Source organism: Pelodiscus sinensis, chromosome 32 (assembly GCF_049634645.1).
Source record: "Pelodiscus sinensis isolate JC-2024 chromosome 32, ASM4963464v1, whole genome shotgun sequence".
Taxonomy (NCBI): domain Eukaryota; kingdom Metazoa; phylum Chordata; order Testudines; family Trionychidae; genus Pelodiscus; species Pelodiscus sinensis.
In genome coordinates, this window is record NC_134742.1 from 9,974,055 (window position 1) to 9,989,335 (window position 15,281).

At 49.2% G+C, this 15,281-nt stretch overlaps 2 protein-coding genes across 2 annotated transcripts in view; one reads left to right on the plus strand and one right to left on the minus strand.

The window, feature by feature from the left end:
* The window catches only part of LOC102452245 (uncharacterized), a 505,721-nt gene that overhangs the window by 432,335 nt on the left and 58,105 nt on the right, over positions 1-15,281 (minus strand).
* The window catches only part of LOC102455228 (uncharacterized), a 58,380-nt gene continuing 43,254 nt past the window's right edge, over positions 156-15,281 (plus strand). The window contains 4 exon segments of the mRNA XM_075913347.1: positions 156-286; positions 3,683-3,867; positions 5,879-5,992; positions 6,302-7,588. Coding sequence (XP_075769462.1) covers positions 3,729-3,867; positions 5,879-5,992; positions 6,302-7,588 — 1,540 coding nt within the window. The 5' untranslated portion in view covers positions 156-286; positions 3,683-3,728.

The following is a 15,281-nucleotide window of genomic DNA, read 5'->3' on the forward strand; positions in this document are numbered from 1 at the left end:
GGCGGAGTCAGACGCGGCTGCGGGCTCCGCCCAGGGGGCCAATCGCGGCGGGGCCTGAGCCGGGGCAGGGCGCGGCTGGCGGGGGACGCGCAGAAAACCCGGCCAGGGCGTTCCGGAACGGGGGGGGGGGGGGAAAGGAGGGCTCACACCGCGCGTGCGCAGCGGGTCGGTGACTCCGTTCTCGAGCCAGCGCCGGGGCTTAGCTCAGACCGGGAGCTCCCCAGGCCAGGGGCTGCTGCTGCTGCTACTGCCGCCTCTCGGAGCCGGGCCGCGCCGCAGGCTGCAGGTGAGAGGGCGCGCCCTGCGCAAAGGGGCGGGTCCAGCTGCTGCTGCCGCCAGATCCCGCGGGGGTCCCGTGGCTGCTCCCCCAGCTGGTCCCGCAGCGCCCGCCCACAGGTCCCCACCCCGCACGGACCACGCTGCAGCAGCAGTGGCTGGTCCCTGACGGGCAGGTGCCAGTCGGTGACTTGCTCCCTCTGCTGACCCCCTCCCCCCGCCCTTTGCATCCCCCCCCCTTGCTGCCCCCCGCCCTGCTCTGCTTCTTCATGGCCTGCACCCCCCCCCCCTGCATCTCCCACTGGGGTGGCCCTGCCCATGTGCTGCCCCAGGGAGATGTGATGCCAGGAGAGGGGAGTGTGAGAGAGGTGTAAGGGGTGGTGTGTTGTGTCCCCCCCTCTCCCTTTTGAACCCTAAAGCCTTCAAGAGAAGAAGGGTCCAGCTGCACCGTCATTGGCAAGATTTATTTTGTGCAAAAGCTCGCTAGCTGTCTACAGTTGGCGGCTTGAATTTGCGCAAGAGCACTGACTTGGTAATGTACAAAATCGGTGCTTCTTGCGCAAATACTTTCACGCTCCCGCTCGGGGAAAAAGCCCTCTTGCCCCGATGGCTAAAATGGCGATCGGAGCTTTCTTGCGCAAAATCGCGTCTAGACTGGCCACGGATGCTTTTACGCAAAAGCACTTTTTGCGCAAAAGCATCCATGCCAATCTAGAGGCGCTTTTGCGGAAATACTTTTAACGGAAAAACTTTTCCGTTAAAAGTATTTCTGCAAAATCATGCCAGTCTAGACGCAGTCTCCCCTGCTTCATTAGCATAAAAATGGCTGCCGCTTTTTTCCCGCACGGAGCTTTGTTGGAAAAAAGCGCCAGTCTAGATGCTGATCTTGCGGAAAATAAAGCCTTTTCTGAAAGATCCCTTATTTCATAGAGGGATAAGGGATCTTTCGGAAAAGGCTTTATTTTCCACAAGATCAGTGTCTAGACTGGCACTTTTTTCCAACAAAGCTCCTTACGGAAAAAAATCGGCAGCCATTTTTATGCTAATGAAGCGGGGGAGATTTAAATCCCCTCTTCATTAGCAATTGCGATACGTCTAATTTACATCCCTTTTATGAAAAAGGGATGTAGTCTAGATGTAACCATTATGTTTCACAGGCATTTGATGTTAATTTGAACCTTTGTCCTGCTCAGTTCTGCTTGATTGTGGCTGAGCTCACTTGAGTACCAGTAGTTTTGCCAGGTGTCTGGTATTCAGCATAGGGAAATATGGTCATTCTAACCCTAGGCTGTGTCCACATTGCATGCTTCTTGTGCAGGAACAGCTGTTCTTGTGCAAAAGCTTACTGGCTGTCTACACTGCACGAGCGTTCTTGCACAAGTAAATTTACAGTATTGTCGGAACACAGGGCTTCTTCCCGAAGAGTTATTCCTCTCCCTATGAGGAATAAGTCCTCTTGTGCAAGAGCTCTTCTGCAAGAGGGCAGTGTAGACAGGCAACATGAATTTCTTGCGCAAGAAGCCCCTATGGTTAAAATGGCCATCAGAGCCTTCTTGCGCAAGAGAGCGTCCACACTGCTATGGATGCTCTTGCACAAAACCACATGGCAGTGTGGACACGCTCTTGTGGAAGATTTTTTGCACAAGAACTCTTCCGCAAACCAGTTCTTGCACTTCCGCAAACCAGTTTTTGCACAAGAAGCCTGCAGTGTAGATGTAGCACCTGTGTTTTTTCACATCACCGGCTACTTGGATAGATTTTGCTTCCTGAATATGCACTACAGGCCGGATTTTTAAATGTGAGAGCACTGAGATACTTTCGAAAATAATTTTGTACCTGAAAACTTATTACAAAATCCATATTTCTATAATAATTCTTCATTCTGCAAGCACTGAGGTACACACTTGAATTTTCTATTACTTTATTGCATATGTAAACATTAGGATTTTTTCTCATATTTGTACTTCTAATCACATATTTCAGCATCATCATTTCTGTGAACGCTACATCTATTATTACAATACATTCCAATGGTGCTTTTCACTCTGATAGTCCTACTGTTCTGTGTTGCCAAAATCCAGAGATTTTAAAATGAATTCTCTCTTTTTTGCAAACGTCCAGAGCACAGTGCTGACCTCACCAGAGGTGACTCTTCACTGCGTCTCTGCAGGGGAACAGCTAATGCATGTTCATCAATGTCTGTAAACCCCACATTTGTTTAGCAGCGGCCTGGGTCATGCTGCTTCCCGCCACTCCTCTTGTCTGAGGAACTGTCCCAGATTGAGGTGTCATTAGAGGTTTTGGAACAAATGGATTAACTTAACAGTAACAAGACACTGGGACCGGCTGGGATTCACCCAAGAGTTCTGAAAGAACTCATATGTAAAATGACAGAACTATTAACTGTGGTTTGTAACTTGTCCTTTAAATTAGCTTCTGTACCTAATGACTAGAAGATAGCTAATGTGAGGCCAATATTTTAAAAGGCCTCTAGAGATGATCTTGGTAATTACAGACTGGTAAGTCTAACATCAGTATCGGGCAAATTATTTGAAACTGTAGTAAAGAACAAAGTTGTCAGACACATAGATGAACATAATTTGTTGGGGAAAAGTCAACAAAAGGAAGTTTTTCTTCACACAGCGTACATTCAACCTGTGGAACTCCTTGCCAAAGGATGTTGTAAAGACAAGGGCTTTAACAGGGTTTAAAAAAAGGGTAGATAAATTCATGGCGGTTAGGTCCATCAATGGCTATTAACCAGGATGGGTAGGAATGGTATCCGTACCCTCTGTTTGTCTGGAAATGGATGACAGGAGAGGGATCGCATGATGATTACCTGTTGCGTTCATTCTCTCTGGGGCAGCTGGCAATGGCCAAAGTCAGTAGACAGGAACCTGGGCAAAACTTATGTTCTGATCCCATGAATTTTAGGATCTCATCTTGCAAACACTCAGCACACGTTTAATAATAAGCATCTGAATAGTCATATTAACTTCATTTAATCTCTGCTGTGGAAAGGGTTTATATAGTCTCTGTGAAATGAAAGAACCAAGGTCTGTGCTGCTAATAAATGGATGAAAACGAGAGTTTTTAAATAAAGCAGCCTAAATGCAGGCAGATGAATATGTGGCTGGCTTATCAGAAACACTGGGTGCTCAGAACCAAATCCCATTGTTACAGGTGCAGGAATGTTGAAACTCAAGCCAAGTACTGAGAGAAAGGAATATGGATTTGGGATCCAACTTGTGTCTGCTGTTTATGGAATATCTAGATTCAAGCATTTGCCCACAATGGCTGAGTTCACCATGTGTGTCACCAGAGACAGAGTCTGGGGAGAATGGGAGTGTGGAAAGGATTAAAGCCCCTTTTAAAATGTCTCCAATTGCCTTTCTCCCCCTGACAGGCTGCAGAACACCCACACCTACAGCCTGTAGAGCCAGGGACAGGAAATGGCTGTGGCGGAGCCGGTGACCTTCGAGGAGGTGGCTGTGTATTTCTCTGAGGAGGAATGGGCCCTGCTGGACCCGGGTCAGAGAGCCCTCTATTGGGATGTGATGCAGGAGAATTATGAGACTGTGAGCTGGCTGGGTAAGGATTTCTGTCCTCTCGAGTACCAGAAGCTGGTGGGCTCTGGAGCAGCTGGGTTGGGTTTGGTTCAGAGTCCCTCATTGTTCCCTGCCCCCCAATGTCAGGAGTATGAACCCTAATAACCCTGGCTCCTGGGTGAGAGACTGTCCCCTCCATATCCCCTCCCAGGGGAAGCAGGTTGAGGGACATGACAATGGTGCTGCTCTTCCCACACCCAAGATCTCAATGTGCTTCCCCACCATCTTGCCCCTGTTCTGCCTTGGCTGGAGGTATCTGTGGAAGGGCCCAGACAAGAACAGCAGGTACCAGAGTTGTGGGTCTGGATCTGGCTGCTGTTAGTGCCTGCAGGGTACCCTTTGGGCTAAGGATGTAAAAATGCAGTTACTTTCCTAATTGAGTAGTCGATAGTTCTTTTTTGTATCAACTCGACTACTCAATTAGTCGATAAGGTTAGGCAGTTACAGTGGTCAGTCTGGCTCGCGCTGGGTCCCCGCATAACCTCCCCCACTGTCCCTCTGCATCGTGTTGGACAGGGGAGCCAGCTTGCGAAGAATCTTACAATGCAGAGCCACAGTAGGGGGAAGTTATTCTGACAGGTGAGAGACCCGCAGGGCCAGGGACTGTCCTAATATTGCACAGCTGCAGCGGGGGTTGAGGGGAATGCGGCTTGTCGATAGGGCTAACCGATAAGTTCACATCCCTACCTTGTGCCAGTGGGCTGAACCTCTGGGAGAAGGGCGCAGCAGGCTCCGCGCGGCCCTCCTGTTGCTCAGTGAAACGCTCTTCCTCAGCCGGGAGGAGCCCCTGCCCAGTGCTAGTTGGGTGAGATGCAGGGCAGGTCACACCTCTGCCAACAGCTACGGCAGGAGGGGAGGCACTGGGAGGTGTTCTCTGGCCCCCAGACTTTCTCTCCTCTCACCTCATTACACCAGCAGCCTACAGGGACACGCTAAGTGCCTCCCTTCTGCATGCAAGCCCTTTGAGTCCCCCACAAGTCCCCCACTTTGTCACAAGTGTATGCCGGGGAGTGGGCCCTGCAGCGAGGCAGAGGCCTTGCACAAGGAGGGTATGTCTAAACTACATGGCTCCGTCGACGGAGCCATGTAGATTTGTTTGTTCGGCAAAGGGAAATGAAGCCGCGATTTAAATAATCGCGGCTTCATTTAAATTTACATGGCTGCCGTGCTGAGCCGACAAACAGCTGATTAGCTGTTTGTCGGCTCAGCACGCTAGTCTGGACGCTCCCCTGTCGAAATGAAAGCCTTTTATCGACATCCCTGGTAAACCTCATCCTACGAGGCATAACGGGGATGTCGATAAAGGGCTTTCAGGTCGGCACGGGAGCATCCAGACTAAGGCGCTGAACCGACAAACAGCTGATCAGCTGTTTGTCGGCTCAGCGTGGCAGCCATGTAAATTTAAATGAAGCCGCGATTATTTTAATCGCGGCTTCATTTCCCTTTGCCTACAGCCCTCATCTACATGGCTCCATTGATGCATCCGAGCCAAAGAGCAGGGCGAGCTGAGTCCCCCCCAGCCAGAAGCTTTGTGGACGGAGCCCTTGGGGAGCTAGAGCTCTGCCGGGTCCTTCCTCTCCAAGTCCTAGTGACCTGCCATGTGGCAGCTGCAGTCTGAGCCCTGCCTGTGGGTCTCAGCGTCAGACCTGCAAGTCCACACTAGAGCTCCCCGGCTGAGCAGTGTGTTCCTGTCCTGCCCTGGGATTGTGGGGGAGATGGAACGGGCCATGAGGGAGACTGAGTTGTACCCTAGAGTGTGCAGCAGAGAGCTCAGCTCCCCCAGCGAATCAGCGGGGTCATTCCTGAGTCAGGGGGGGATGCACCGTTACTGCAGGTGGGTGTATGGTGGGATCTTGTACCATTCAGAGCCCCGTCTCTGCAAGGTGGGGAAGGAGCCTTTCTGGGTGGGCGACTTAGGTTTTAGCTCTGGCAGTAGTAATGGCACAGAAGTTAATGAACAAGATCAGCACTTGGTTAATTGCTCCCCTGAGCAGGATTTCCAGTCTCCAAAGCTCATGGGATCTCCTGGGTGGAGCGAGGGGAGGAGCTGCAGATCCCAGATCTCCATGGCTGTGAGGAAGGGCAGATCATCAGCGACACCCACACGGGTGAGTAATCAGTTAAACAGACTCAGAAACCAATGTCTGTGTCCTCATAGCAGGTGGCACATGGGCATTTTTGTCAAGTCTAACTGCCCTTTCAGCCTGTCTTCAAATCCAGTCAGAGTGGGGGCGGGGAAAGGCTGGGTCCTCGTTTTGGGAAAAGGATGTGAGGAAGGAGGATGAATTCAGCTCATGATTATTCAACCTTTCCAGCCATTATTTGGCTGTGTTCCCTATTTTCTCTTCCCCTTTCAGAGTTTTCCTTTCAGCCCAGCATAGAGAACGACACTTGTCTGGATTCTTTGTCTATCCCAGCAGGTGATGGGACAGTGAGTGAGACCAATGGGGAGAGTCCTCAGCAGGAAGGACCAGAACAAGTGGCTCCACGTGGGATGTTATTGGGAAGCTCTGAAGGGCATGTTTCTCAGAAACCTGAGCAAGGAGAAACCTGTGAGAGTCAATGTAGCCTAGAAAAGCAGCAGCAAAACCATGCAGGGGCAGGACAGAGTAAATCCAGTCACAGGAGCAGAGGAGTGAAAAGAAACAACGAAACTGTTCAACAGAAAATCCCCCATCAAGAGGCACCCTACACTTGCAGTGACTGTGGGAAAGTCTTCCAATGGAGACAGGCTCTGATTGTACACCAGAGAATCCACACAGGAGAGAAGCCGTTCATCTGCTCTGACTGTGGGAAAAGCTTCTGTCATAGTTCAAACCTGATTACACATAAGAGAATCCACACTGGAGAGAAACCTTTCAACTGCTCTGACTGTGGGAAAAACTTCAGTCAGAGGACAGACTTTGTTAGGCACAGGAGAATTCACACAGGAGAGAAGCCGTACAACTGCTCTGACTGTGGGAAACACTTCAGTCAGAACAGATACCTGATAGCACATCAGAGAATCCACACAGGAGAAAAACCCTTTGATTGCTCTGAGTGTGGAAAAAGCTTCAGACAGAGGTCAGATCTTGTTCGGCATAGGAGAACCCACACAGGAGAGAAACCCTTCACATGCTCTGACTGTGGGAAAAGCTTCAGTGGGAATGGATACCTGGTTATACATCAAAGAACCCACACAGGAGAGAAACCCTTTGACTGTTCTGATTGTGGGAAAAGCTTCACTCTGAATGCACACCTGGTTATACATCAGAGAACCCACACTGGGGAGAAACCCTTTTGCTGCTCTGACTGTGGGAAGAGCTTCACTGGGCGCTCAGATCTTGTTAGTCATCAGAGAACCCACACAGGGGAGAAACCGTACAACTGCTCTCACTGTGGGAAACGCTTCTGTCAGCGTGCAAACTTAATTAAACATCAAAGAATCCACACAGGGGAGAAACCTTTTAACTGCTCTGACTGTGGGAAAAGCTTCAGTCAGCACTCACATCTTATTAATCATCAGAGAACTCACACAGGGGAGAAACCCTACAACTGCTCTGACTGTGGCAAAAGTTTCAGTCAGAACGCACACCTGATTAAACATCAGCAGGTTCACACAGGGGAGAAACCCTTCAACTCGTCTGTCTGTGGCCAAGCCATCAGGCAGAACAAAACCCTCACTGAACATCGAAGAACCAACACAGGAGAAAACCCTATGACCTGAGTTCCTTTTTAAGTTGCATGGCCATGTGGCCAGGTAGCAGCCTATTAATTGTTACACCAGCACTTAGGGCTGTGACATGGAGAGATGCCTCTCTCCACTGGTCTCAACCCCAGCCCAGAGCTGCCATGGCCAGGGGACTGTCAGCTGTCCCATGCCCCCTGCTTCAGAGCTGCCATGGCAGAGAGAGATGCCCCTCTCCCATCTCCCATTCACAGCAGCACCTGGGCTGGGGAAGAGAGAGCTGCTGGGAGTCTTCTCTCCCTACTTTAGACTGTCAATGGTCTGCACCTCAACCCCCTTATGATTGGCCATTCAAGGTCCCACACTCCCAACTGGAGCCCTCACACCCATAGGCTATGTTTATACTCGCAGCTTCTTGTGGCAGAAATATGCAAATGAGGCTGTGTGGAATATCGCCGAGCCTCATTTGCATTCTTAATGAGCCACCATTTTTTTTCAGAAGAGGCTCTTGCGCAAGAAGGAGCGTCTACACTGCCCCTTCTTGCGCAAGAAAAACCCTCTTGCGCAATGCCGTTACACCTATTACTTTTCAGGACTACATTGCAGGAAGTCAAAGGAAAAGCATTCTTCCTTCGATTTCCCTTACTCCTCATGAAATGAGGGTTATTGGCAGTGACAAGTGCCCGCTCAGTTCAAATTAATTGTCTTAGGGTGTGTCTACATTGCATTCCTCCTTTGAGAGAGGAATACAAATGCAGACAAGCGAAATTGCAAATGAAGTGCGGATTTGAATTTCCCATGCTTCATTTGTATAATCATGGACTGTCGCTTTTCCAAAATAGCCTATTTCAAGAAAGCAAACACGGTCCACAGGGGATTATTTTGAAAAGAAACTCTTCCTTCGAAATAACCCTTAAACCTCATTTTTTATGGAGAAAGGGTTATTTCGAAGGAAGGGTTTCTTTTCGAAATAACCCCGCATGCACTGCGTTTTTCTCGAAATACACTATTTTAGAAAAGCAGCCAGCTGCAATTATGCAAATGAAGCACAGGAAATTTAAATCTACGCTTCATTTGCAGTTTCACTTGTCTGCATTTGCATTCCTCTCCCGAAGGAGGGATGCAATGTAGTTAGTTAATGCCTATTACGCCCGCTGGCGTGTAGGGTTGCAATGAAGGTTCTCCATTTTTGTCTGTCTTTGGCCATTAATGCAATGTAGACATTCCCTTAATCTGTAATTCAAACCATAGAAGATTGACAGTGGCAGCTTCAATCTTCCTCTGTCGTGTAGATGTATCCACACAAAGCAGAAGTGTGCTGGTTAGGGATGGACCAAGAGAATACAATTCTCCCTACAAATCTCAGCGTCCGGTATGCCTGCATTGGCCATGTAGTGAGAACATGCACGATTATTAAAGTAGGGAATGAAACATCCGTCCAAAAATAGAGCCATGCAGAGCAACGGGCTGAGATAAGATTCTCACATTATGACGGGACTTGAATATGACTTGTTGGGAAATCTGAATGTTTTATGCTCAGTCACTTCATGTACATTTGATGTTACATACCTAAGCCCATCGTTTTCTTGTCTGCTGTGATTTCTCATTCACCTCTGCTATTTTTTTTGTGACACTGAGTACTGCAGATGCCCCTTTTTTTGTTTGTAGAATCTCTGAAAAGTGGCAGTGGGATCAGTAAAGACTGAATTATGTGACAATGTTCCTTATTAAATGCATGAGGAGGGATACGTGCCTTAGAATTGGATCTCTAAATCTCCGCACATTACATGGGGAGCCATTTAAATTAGCCAGTGTGGCATGACCCTTTTATGGAAATAGGTGCATAAGACTTCTTCCAACTCATGAATTGTAGAAGCGAAATGATTCTCTGACAACAGGGATGTTTTCAGAGGCTGCCTAACTCTGCAATGTGGGAATCTTCTTTAGAACATTTTGGCTGGTGGTCAGGATACTCAGCCAGGATGTATAAGACCATTTCAAGTCCTCCCTCCTGTAATTAAGCCCAAGGCTGTGTCTACACTGGTGCGATCTTGCGCTAAAGCGGCCGCTCTTGCACAAAAACTTGATGCCTGTCTACACTGGCTGTATGTTCCTGCGCAAGTAAACTGACATTCTAATGTATAAAATCAGGGCTTCTTGCACCAGAATGCTGACACTCCCACTTAGGAAGAAGCCCTCTTGTGCAAGAGCTCTTCCAGAAATGGCCAGTGTAGACAGGCAACATGAATTTCTTGCGCAAGAAAGCCCTATGGTTAAAATGGTCATCAGAGCTTTCTTGCACAAGAGAGTGACTACACTGGCATAGATGCTCTTGCACAAAAGCACATGCCACTGTAGATGCTCTCTTCTGGAAGAGCTTTTGCAGAAGAACTCTTCCGCAAAAGAGTTTTTGCGAGAGAACGCGCCAGTGTAAGACCTAGCCCAAGGGTTTAGAACAGAGATCTGCCACCCCTCAGGCAAGTACCCAAGCCTCACAGCTATCAGCTAATCTGATGTGGGTTCCTCAATCTGTGCCAGTGAAGTCGTTCCACTGTGTATAAATCTCAAGAGTCGTTAGGGGTGGACAGAGAGGGAAATGCCCATATTTGACTGGTGTTTAGGGCACTGTGATGGGCTGGACTAGGCCCCAACACTCCCTACAGGAGGCCAGCAGCCTTACTGCACCACAGCAAGGCTATGTCTATACTTACGGCTTCTTGCACAACTATGGCCATTCTTGCGCAAGAATCCACACAACGTCTACACTGCCCGCCCGCTCTTGCGCAAGGAAATTTACAGTACGGCATGGTAAGAGAGGGCTTCTTGCACAAGAGCTACACTCTTTTTTAACAGGTGTAAGTCCTCTTGCGCAGGAGCTCTTGCTCAAAAGTGCAGTGTGGATGCTCGGCAGAGATGGTCGTTGGAGCTTTCTTGTGCAAGAGAGCATTCACACGGCTATGGGAGCTCTTGCGCAAAAGCACAGTGTGCACATGGCAGTATAGACGTTTTCTTGCACAAGACTTCTTGCACAAGAACCCTTGCGCAAGATGTTCATGTGCAAGAAGCCGCGAGTGTAGACATAGCCTAAGAGGAGTGGAGAAGAGGTCCTCCAGGCACTATAGAGTGGCTATCTCTGCAGCAGCCAATCAGGACCCAGCAGAGGGGTATAAAAGGGGCTGCTTTCGAAAGAGCACTTTCGAAAAAAGGCGTTCTTCCTCGTGAAATGAGGAGTACCACCATCGAAAGAAAAGCCGCGTTCTTTCGATTTAATTTCGAAAGAACGCGGCTGTAGTCTAGACGCAGGTGAAGTTTTTTCAAAAAAAGGCTACTTTTTTCGAAAAAAACCTGCAGTCTAGACACAGCCACAGCACCTGCAAGAGGCTCAGTTACACGGAGCTTGGCAGCTGCTTTGTGCACCACGTGTGAGCAGGAAAATCACTTTGAACTAACGCCTGCAAGCAGGCCATGTGAATGCCCCTGCCCAGCGCAGCCAGACCCATGGAGAAATGCCCTTGGGCCCAGGGCAATACTTCCTTGCGCTCTTCCCATGGACACTTGCTCAATGCCCTCCCCACCTTGTGGGACCCAGAGCCAGTAGCCAGCCTGAGCCGAGACCCGCGCACGGTGATTTTACAGCCCACGGCCCAGCCTCAGGAGCCCACGGCACTGTCTGCACTGCCCGTGGCACACCCAGGCCCCTGGCTAACAGCCCAGCTCAGCTGGCTCCGGCTCGTGGGCTGGGGCGGCAGGGCTAGGAAATGGCCATGCAGCTCTACCGGCCTGAGCCCAGGCCCTGAGCCCTCCAGGGGGGAGGGGGACTCTGAGCCCAGGCTCCAGCCTGAGCCCAAATGTCTCCCTGCAGTTTGTAGCCCCAAAGGATGAGCCCAGGCCCCCAAGGCAAAGAGCCCAGGCCAGGCGGCCATAGGGCCGTTAGCTCAGCACAGGCCTGGTTAGAGCAGAGATTAGGGCTGCCAGATGGTTTCAACAAAAATACCGGACACACTTGATAAAAATTTGTCAACCAAAAAATATATATACATGCTATGGGAAGTTTATTGCCCGAGGATTCAGACAGGGCAGAAGGCAGCGAGGGAGGATCACTGTCAGCCGACGGTCGTGTGTGTGTGTGTGTGTGTGTGTGTGTGTGACCGAGAAAAGGTTTAACTTCTGTGACTTTACCACTAGGACCGGGGTCCCGTAGCGGAGGGCAGCCAACAGGCTGACACATGCCCCAGAGTTTATAGGAAGAGCTTATTACATCTCAGATTTCAGCTGCTAGGATACAGGATCCCTTCGCAGCAGACAGTCTAGGGAAGACTGAGAGATGCCCCAACGGATCTGCCACCTGGGAGTGGTACGATCCAAAACGCCCAAGCTCTTCCTATACCTGTCCCTTATGACCTGCTGAAGTTCTTTTAAATTGTGCTTGGTTCTGTTACAGCAACTGAAGGAGTCAGGTTAAAACTTAAACAGTTTCAGGTTTATTAAAGAAGCTTATAAATCATATGGTTACAATGGCTATTGCTCTATTTCTTAACTGCTAGCAAATACAGATCTTAAAAATGGTTACAAAGAAAATAAAGATAGAAAATAGAAATAATGGTACCAAGTGACAGCTTAATCTTTAAAGAGCTCTAAGTCTATGTGTACACTTAAGACAAAGGACCACATCCAGGTACAATTTTTACCCCCTTCTGTGCCTCTCGACTCCAGTGTGTCAGGCCAGGGCAGGTCCCTTAATTCCTAGGAAAGACGAATACGAGGTGGGTGTCCCCGTGGAACCTCGGGAGGTCAAACACCTAACCCGACCAGCAGATAGATGGTAGATTGACACTCAAAGTGAGTGTGCTGCTGGACCCATCTTTTTACCCAATAGGGGCCCGTATCCTCTTTCTTATCTAAAATGCCAAATTGTACTGGTCCGTCTTTATGACGCCAGTTCTTACAAGCAAGTTTCAACTTAATTTACACTTGCAAGAGAGATAACTAAATTGTGAGTACTGGACATTTTTTTTACTGGGCGAGAGATTCCTCCCCCCGCGGATGGCTGTGTGTTCGTATCAATATGGGTTTCAGTCAAGGGCACTCCTCGGCAGCCTCTTGGTCAGCAATTGGCATATCTCTGTTTACAGCCATTCACGGTCACAGCAGCAGCCTGCATATCCGGGCCTTCTGTTCAAGGCTTTTACTGCTCTGTGTGCCCTGTATGCTTCAGGCAAGCAAAAATGGGTGTGACGGGGGGTTCCTGTCTGGCTACAATCACTCAGGGGCAAATCATGCACCTGGTACCCAGCATGGCTAGGCTCGGTTCCCTGCTCTGGCCCCCCATTATAAGAGACACACTCGTGCGCTGTGTTTTACACTCGGCCTTAGGGAGCAACATCCGACGGTCCCTCCCCACGGGCTGTGCAGCGCCCGGGCGGTGGGATCCTGAGGATGCTCTCACCGACGGGAGGAGAGAGGTGACCTCACGTCCCTCGAGATCATCCTGTGGCTCTGTTTTGGGGGTTCACGCATAGAAAGCCCCCGCCTCCCACCCTCTCATTTTTCAGAGGGCTTGGGGTCAGAGGGCTGGAGGCAGGAGTCTTTGGCAGGAGAACGGGGCAGGAAGAGGAAGCTAAAGCAGGAAGCTAAGTCACCTGCACCTCGGGCTCAGCATCACCCCCGGCCTGCCCTTGGGTTCCGCTTCTCCCTTCAGCGGGACACGGTGGGGGCCTGGCTCACAGCCCCACTGAGCCCTGCACAGAACGAGGTGGACTGGCCTCACCAGCCACCAAGCCTCTACTGCCTGCAAGGTTTGTGTCTGAGCCCAGATTAGTTTCCTCTTGCTGTGTCTCTGGCACAGTAACACACACGGCGCTGTCCTCCACTCTCAGGCTGTCCGTGCACAGGTAGAAATTGGCACCGTCCTTGGAAGCTGTGAATCGGCCCTGGAGGGTGGGAGAATAATACTCGCTCTGCCCTGGCTTACTTAATTAGAAAATACCGGACATTTATACAGCTGGTATTTTCTCAATTTGTTTCCCGGACAGAAAGCTCAAAAACCTGACGGTCCTGTTCAAAACAGGATACCTGGCAACCCTAGTAGTGATCCTCTGGCCTGTCTGGGAAGGTCGACACATGAAGTACTGGGGCGTTTTTATTGCTTCACTGGTGATGGAGGTAGAAACAAGCAATTGAAATCTCCGTCCATCTGACCATGGGCCTTTTCTCCTCATGACCGTCTGAAGCCTTGCTCTTGAGCCAGAGCCAGACAGGACATGGACAGTTATGTCCTCAGGTCCCAAACCAGCCCCACTGAAATAAGACAATTTGGGGTTGGGGGCAAGGCGATCCAAGCTATCATCTCCAGACGAAGGAGAGAGCCAAGAAGATTTCTGTCTGACAAGAACTCACCTATCAACACTTGTAGTTGTGAAATGCTCATTTCTTTACTGTTTTTTTTCTGTATGGTCCCCACTTCTCTGTTGTTTATCTGTATGGCCTATGGCTGGTTCTTTGATTGTTTTGGCTTCCTGGATAATTAATTTTGCGGGTTAAAACTAATTAAGGAGGTGGGCTATGTTTAGTTAGGTAATTGTGTTATGTTAGGACTGGTGAGTTAATTTCTGTGAAATGATCGGTTAAGGTGGAGCTGAGATTATTCCTTGGGGGCAAACAGGAACTAAGTTGGGACAAAAACTATGTCTAGACTGCAGAGTTCTATCAGAAAAACATACACAAATCGTGAACCTCAATTTGCGTCTCTTTTTCAGCTTTATTTCCGAAAGAGGCTTTTCCAAAATTTGGCCTGTCTACACAGGACCAAATTTCAGAAAAACCTCCTCTTACGGAACATCCCTTATTCCTCATACAATGAGGAATACAGGGATGCTGAAAGAACGTGTCTGCTTTTATGGAAACTGTTCCGAAAAAGCAGAAGCATTCCTTGGATGAAGCAGAGCTTTTCCAGGGTAGCCAAAAGGAAGAAGGAAGTTGGAATTGTACTTGCTGGAACCTCACCCAGTAAACATTGAATTATCTGCACCTGTAGACTTCTGCTAGTGTGGGTCTCTGTTTAGGTGAGAAGAACCAGGAGGCAAGAGGCACCAGCACTCTAACAATGCACTCTTAGGGCACGTCTACACAGCAGGGCTGTGTCTACATTGGCAAGTTATTCCGGAAAATCAGCCGCTTTTCTGGAAAAACTTGCCAGCTGTCTACACTGGCCGCTTGAATTTCCGCAAAAGCACTGACAATCTAATGTAAAATCATCAGTGCTTTTCCAGAAAAACTATGCTGCTCCCGTTCGGGCAAAAGTCTTTTTCCAGAAAACTGTTCCAGAAAAGGGCCAGTGTAGACAGCACAGTACTGTTTTCCGCAAAAAAGCCCCGATCGCGAAAATGACGATCAGGGCTTTTTTGCGGAAAAGCGTGTCTAGATTGGCCACGGGCGCTTTTCCGCAAAAAGTGCTTTTCCGTAAAAGCGTCCTGCCAATCTAGATGTGCTTTTCTGAAAATGCTTTTAACGGAAAACTTTTCCGTTAAAAGCATTTCCGGAAAATCATGCCAGTGTAGACGTAGCCCAGGGCTAAAGCCAAAATAAGCTATGCAACTTGAGCTACGTCAATTGTGTAGCTTAAGTCGAAATAGCTTAACTCAGCTTTTGGCTCTGTCTGCACAGCAGGAAGTCCGAGAAAAAGCACTCTTCCTTCAACTTCCCTTACACCTTGTAAAATGAGGTTAATAGGA